The sequence below is a fragment of the Triticum urartu genome, chromosome 1A, assembly GCF_056163025.1.
Source record: "Triticum urartu cultivar PI428250 chromosome 1A, HENAU_Tu73, whole genome shotgun sequence".
Taxonomy (NCBI): Eukaryota; Viridiplantae; Streptophyta; class Magnoliopsida; order Poales; family Poaceae; genus Triticum; species Triticum urartu.
The window spans coordinates 577,923,254-577,930,039 of NC_141873.1; the positions used below are offsets into that span (position 1 = coordinate 577,923,254).

The window sequence follows — 6,786 nt, forward strand, 5'->3', positions numbered from 1 at the left end:
GGAGAGGCAAGTTTGTAATTGGTTACTAGATGAAATGAGCCTGAAAAATTCTGTATTCTTTTGTACGTCTAGCATTTTCGTGTTATTTTATCCAGCTATTTTTCGTCTGTCAACAAAGTTGCTATGTTTTCATTGAATCTGTAAAAATTTAGGTCAGCCCTGATCCTCCAATGGGTAGGTCAGCGAGGCCGAACGATTTTCTCGGAATGGGTCGGCTCGTGGCCTCTCAAATGGCCTTGAGGCCAATGGGGCCAGGGCTGGGTCGACCCATCCCCATCCTGCGTGTAGACGCATGCCTTTGACGAAAAACAAGAGAGTTTATTATTTCGCACTATAGTCCAACACCCAACCGCGACTGATCGAGACCGGCCGGCCGCATCAGGACTTGGTCACGACTATGTGCACTGAAATTGTCTCTAGTTAGTACTAGTTACTTGCGTGCAAAGGCAGTTAGATTTGTGAACGCGTAGCTGTCCACGTATTTTCTTTAAGAAAATGGAAACATCACCAGACAAGTGTACAGGTGCGTGTCGATTACGGCAATGTTTGATAGAGCTTCCGATGGCTCCGACGCCTCCTTGTCATATACTCCCTCCGTTCCGAATTACTTGTCTTAGATTTGTTTAGATACATCCGTATCTAGACTCATTTTAATGCTAGATATCTCTGTATCTAGATAAATTTAAGACAAGTAATTCGGAACGGAGGGGGTACGTACCTGCGAGGGAAGAAGTGATTTTTTTCTCTCGATCATATCAAAATGAGTCTTGGCTTGACTTATGATATATATAAAAGGAGTGGGCAACAAGAGGAATGAGTAGTCTCAAGTTGTCAATATGATGATCTCCCGTAGCAGCCACCAGCAGCAGCAGCTCCTGCTGTGCCTGCTCCTTCACTTGTGCCTCGGGATCCAGCTCTCCTACTCCATCGCCACCACCAGCAACCAAACTACGTGCCGGCCGGACCAGTCCTCGGCACTGCTCCGACTGCGGCGTTCCTTCTCCGCCACCACCGACTCCACATGCACCCTCGCGTCGTGGCGGGCTGGCACGGACTGCTGCCACTGGGAGGGCGTCACCTGTGCCGCCGCCGATGGCCGCGTCACCACCCTCGACCTCGCCGAATGCGGGCTGCAGAGCGCTGGCCTCCACCCGGCGCTTTTTGAGCTCACCTCCCTGAGCTACCTGGACCTCTCCTCCAACAGCTTCGACGAGTCCGAGCTCCCGGCCGTCGGGTTCGAGAGGCTCACCGAGCTCACCTACCTCAACCTGTCCTACACCGACTTGGTAGGCAAGATACCACACGGGATACGGCGGCTCAGGAAGCTGGTATCCCTAGATTTCACCAATTGGATTTATGTTGTTGAAGGCGACAACGTCTATTTCCTGCCACTCGGCGAAGGAAGGTGGCCCATCGTAGAGCCAGATATTGGATCATTCGTTGCTAACCTTAGCAACCTCAAGGAGCTTTATCTAGGCAACGTCGACATGTCCGGCAACGGGGCAACATGGTGCAGTGCCTTTGCTAATTCCACTCCACAGCTTCAGGTTCTCAATCTACCAAATACCCACATCGATGCTCCGATTTGTGAATCCTTGTCCACCATTCGCTCACTGACCAAGATCAACCTAAACTATAACAAAGTGTATGGCCAAATTCCAGAGTCCTTTGCTGACTTACCTTCCCTCAGTGTTCTTAAGCTTGCCTATAATCGCCTCCAAGGACGGTTCCCGATGAGGATCTTCCAGAACACAAACTTAACGGCTGTTGATGTTAGTTATAATTCCAAGGTATCTGGTCTGCTTCCCAATTTCTCATCACATAATATTATGATGAAGGAACTGCTTTTTAGCAACACTAACTTCTCTGGTCCCATTCCGAGGTCAATAAGTAATCTCACATCCTTGAAGAAATTAGGTATTGCAGCAACTGACTTTCACCAAGAGCAGCTTCCCACTTCAATTGGTGAGCTCAGATCATTAACATCACTACAGGTTTCTGGAGCTGGTATAGTAGGAGAAATACCATCTTGGGTTGCAAATTTGACTTATTTGGAAACTTTACAGTTCTCCAACTGTGGGTTATCTGGTCAAGTACCTTCCTTCATAGGTAACCTCGAGAACCTAATTACGTTGAAATTGTATGCATGCAATTTTTCTGGTCAAGTTCCTCCACATCTATGTAATCTTACTCAATTAGGCACCATAAATTTACATTCCAACAGTTTCCGTGGTACCATCCAACTCAGCTCGTTCTTCAAAATGCCCAACCTATTCAGCTTGAATCTTTCAAACAACAAGCTTTGCGTAGTAGATGGAGAATACAATTCTTCATGGGCATCCATCCAAAACTTTGATACTCTATGTCTAGCATCTTGTAACATATCCAAGCTCCCTAATACCTTGAAGCACATGCATCGCGTTGAAGTTCTTGACCTTTCAAACAATCACATCCATGGCCCTCTACCTCAGTGGGCATGGGATAATTGGATCAAGTCTCTCATCTTGATGAACATATCATACAACCAATTTAGTAGTGGTATTGGATATGGCCCTGTCATTTCTGCTAATATGTTTGTTATCGATATCAGTTATAACCTATTTGAAGGGCCTATACCTATACCAGGACCGCAGAACCAACTATTTGATTGCTCAAACAACCATTTCTCATCCATGCCATTCAATTTTGGTTCTCACTTAAGTAGTATTTCCCTACTCATGGCTCCTGGAAACAAGTTGTCTGGAGAAATTCCACAATCAATCTGTGAAGCAACAAGCCTTATGCTCCTTGATCTCTCCAATAATGATTTGATTGGCTCCATCCCTTCTTGTTTAATGGATGATATGAGTCGCCTCAATGTATTAAATTTGAAAGGAAATCAACTTCATGGAAGGTTACCAAATAGCCTAAAGCAAGATTGTGCATTTGAGGCATTAGACTTTAGTGATAATCAGATTGAAGGACAATTACCTAGATCTCTAGCTGCTTGCAAAGACTTGGAGGTTTTTGATGTCGGGAAGAATCTTATTAATGATACATTTCCATGTTGGATGAGTATGCTTCCTAAACTTCAAGTCCTTGTTCTAAAGTCCAACTGGTTCATCGGAGATGTGGGGCCATCTATTTCAGAAGATCAAAATAGTTGTGAGTTTGGAAAACTTCGAATTATTGACTTGGCTTCAAACAATTTCTCTGGATTATTGCGAAATGAATGGTTTATGTCAATGGGATCCATGATGACTAAAGATGTCAATGAGACATTGGTCATGGAAAATCAATATGATCTACTTGGCCAAACATACCAGTTCACCATCACCACTGCCATCACATACAAAGGATCTGATATTAGTTTTTCTAAAATATTGAGGACCATTGTCATCATTGATGTTTCTAATAATGCATTCTATGGCCCTATTCCTGAGTCAATTGGGGACCTTGTTCTACTCGGTGGGCTAAATATGTCACATAATGCCCTCATTGGACCGATACCATCTCAGCTTGGCATGCTACATCAACTTGAGTCACTAGACCTGTCTTCAAATGAACTTTCCGGAGAGATCCCATTGGAGTTGGCATCATTGGACTTTCTTTCAGTTTTGAATCTATCCTACAACCAACTGCGGGGAAGAATACCTGAGTCTTCCCACTTCTTGACATTCTCTGATCTCTCATTTTTAGGAAACATTGGCCTATGTGGGTTCCAAGTGTCCAAAGCATGTAACAACATGACACCAGATACGGTTCTACATCATCCCAAGAAGGTATCAATAGACATTGTACTATTTCCTTTTGCTGGATTGGGATTTGGTGTCGGATTCGCAGTTGCAATTATCTTGACATGGGTGAGGGTGTCCCGGATTACCGAGGTCCTCACACAGCCGACCTGTCTCTCATGGTCCGTTTTAATGGGCCGCTCTAATTCATCAAAGGAAGGCCGAACTACAAGCGACCTCGTGCTCCAGCATGAAACCTCCGAAGACTTGGCATCTCCTCCAAGAAATTTTAGCGTAGCCAGCATGTTTACCCCCTGATGGCAACCGACCATATGTAACCCTAGGTACCCCTGGTGTCTATATAAACCAGAGGGTTTAGGCCGTAGAGGCAGAACCATAACCATCACAGCCATCTAGGATTTAGCTCATCTGATCTCGAGGTAGATCAACTATGTAATTGCCATACCATCACATCAATACAATCAAGCATGACGTAGGGTTTTACCTCTTTGAGAGGGCCCGAACCTGGGTAAAACACCGTCTCTATGTTCCATGTTACCCATTGATTCCAAGATCCACAATTTGGGACCCCCTGGTGTAAATATGCCCTAGAGGCAATAATAAAATGGTTATTATTATATTTTCTTAATCATGATAAAGGTTTATTATTCATGCTTGAATTGTATTGACCGAAAACTTAAATACATGTGTGAATACATAAACAAATACCATATCCTTAGTAAGCCTCTACTAGACTAGCTCATTGATTAACTTACTGGAACATTCAAACATATTTAGTTGCTCCAGAGAAGTGTTATAGGTGTAGTCTATTTGGATGACTTAATCCTTAGTTAAATAAAAGTCCATTTGGATGTTTCTAGAAGAAATAAGGAAACGAGGTTCATATACATAACAAGCATGATAACAGGCAACATTTTATTTTCTATGAACGATAGGGTATAGAAACACCAAAACGGAGAACGTCGCCATCTCATATAAAGTGTCAAACTAATGGTCAAATTGTCTATGATATGACCCTATTTGTTATTTACTAGTTTGAGTCTACATTTCAATTCAGTGGATAAATAAATTATTATTGATTCAGATAATCTCACATATCAAAATAAAGTATATTTGTTTAATTGGGAAATATTTAATAGGATTTTTTTGGATCATTTGCATACTTAGAATTTTTAATGTGTTGGTCATTTTATTCCTCATATTATTAACTGGAAAAAACTTACCATCATCCAGCGGATCGCGGCGGCCGCGTCCGCCACCTCCCCTGCATGACACGCGTCCAAGTGAGGGCCCGCATGTCGTCCTTTGTCGAACGCGCTTCGGAAACAAAGGCTGTGTTTCTGAAACATATGAGGCGTTGTAATGATATACAACGGATCAATGTTTTGCAACAAAACCTCTGTTGTGGAAATTTTCCGCAACAAGACCTCAGGTGCAAAAAAGAGTTGCAACAAAACCTCAATTGCAATTTTTTTTTTGCAAAAAAGTCATTGCAAAAAAAATTCTGTAACAAGACCTATGTTGCACAAATAATTCCGGCAACAAAACCTGTGTTGCAGTTCTGGAGGCGCGCTCGACTCACTTGATGTGGCAAATCTGATGGCTCATGACCCGACTGATCTTTTAAAGATATCAGCCGACAGACGCGTAGCACGCCCCTTATTAATGCGAAGTGTTGTAGTTTTCCGGTCATGTAGGATTAAAGGGGAGATGACACTCTGATCCCATGTTTTTCCTAACCCGATGATTCTTGTGAATCGAAGAGGAAGAGTTTTCTTGATATTTTATTTTAGTCATAATAGATTTTTTTAATCCAATTTTCATGGTTCGTACCAAACCATAAGTTAACCCACAAAAAGTATCATCGCTTCCGCCCTCAAGGCGATAAGGGAGAGCCATCGTCCTCCGCTGGTGCCAAGCCCACAAGCCCAACTCTCCGACATCATGGGGTGTGCGGAAGCCTGCTGCCTTGACGTCGTATCACGGATAGGTTAGCGTTAGGGTTTCACGACAACGCCTACAAAAAACATTTCCCCAAGACTTCCAATCTCGAAGACGTCGTCTGAAGTGGCGTTGATGACTCTGTTGAGTTGTACTTTGTGTTGCATGGTATCAGTTTTTAGGTTATAATCCTCGTCTTCCGCTGCCGCCGCCGCCGCACGCTCCTCCCGCGCCGCCACCACACCGCTGCCGCCGCCGCCGCTGCCGCGCGACTCCTCCCGCGCCGCCGTCGCCACCGCTACCCCACCGCCGCCGCGTGACTCCTCCGCGCCGCCGCTGCTCCCCAGCCGCCGTCGTCCACGCGTCTCCCGCGCTGGCCGCCGCTCCTCTCTCTTCCGTCGAGCGCCGCTTCTACAGCCGACCGCCGCCCCGCTGCCGCCGTCGGACCCGCGACGGCGTCCGCCGGCCCGTCCGTCGTCGCCTCTGCCGTCCTGCCGCCGGTGCTCTCTGACGCGGCTCCGCCGCCAGCGCCATCCGGTGCAGCCCCGCCGCTGTACGGCGCGGCCGCCGCCTATGGCACGCCCGGCGTCACCCACATGCAGCCGCCGCCGTACGGCGTGGCCGCCGCCTACGGCATGCCCGGCGTCACCCACATGCAGCCGGCCCCGCCAATGGCCGGCGGCCATGCTTCGCCCGCCCCGTCGATGGCTTCTCCAGGCTGGTGTTACCCATTGCCGCCTTACTAGCCGACTGGCGCCATCTACGGCGCCCTCCTTGCGCCGCCGCCCGTCGGCGGTTATGATGCACCCATCCCGGCGCCGCCCTACGGGGGCCTCCCACCGCCGCCTTCCCTCGGTGGTTATGGCCCGCCGGCCCTGGCGCCGCCCTACGAGGGCCTCCCGCCGCCGCCGGTACCTGTGTCATGGGACCCCACCCTCCTCGCCGCCCAGCACTTCGCGTCGTCGCCGAGTAGCTCTGTCGGTGGAGGCGACTGGTACATGGACTCAGGTACTACTGCGCACATGACAGCTCATCCCGGTAACCTAACCTCCTCCACTCTTGTTCGCACACCCACTCATATCACCGTCGGCAACGGCTCCTCCGAAGGGAT

General features: G+C 47.4%; 1 protein-coding gene across 2 annotated transcripts; it reads left to right on the forward strand.

Annotated features, from left to right (window-relative positions):
• Window positions 1–755: 755 nt before the first annotated feature.
• On the forward strand, window positions 756–5,559 carry LOC125532479 (receptor-like protein 7). 2 transcript variants are annotated; one of them, XM_087532851.1, is made up of 2 exons: window positions 756–2,109; window positions 4,968–5,559. In XM_087532851.1, exons 1-2 carry the CDS (start codon window positions 837–839, stop codon window positions 5,318–5,320), a joined length of 1,626 nt encoding a protein of 541 aa, XP_087388977.1. In that variant the 5' UTR covers window positions 756–836; the 3' UTR covers window positions 5,321–5,559. The 2 variants fall into 2 exon arrangements, with proteins under 2 accessions (XP_087388977.1, XP_048552497.2); XM_048696540.2 differs by lacking the exon at window positions 4,968–5,559 and having other exon boundaries at window positions 779–4,809.
• Window positions 5,560–6,786: the final 1,227 nt, after the last annotated feature.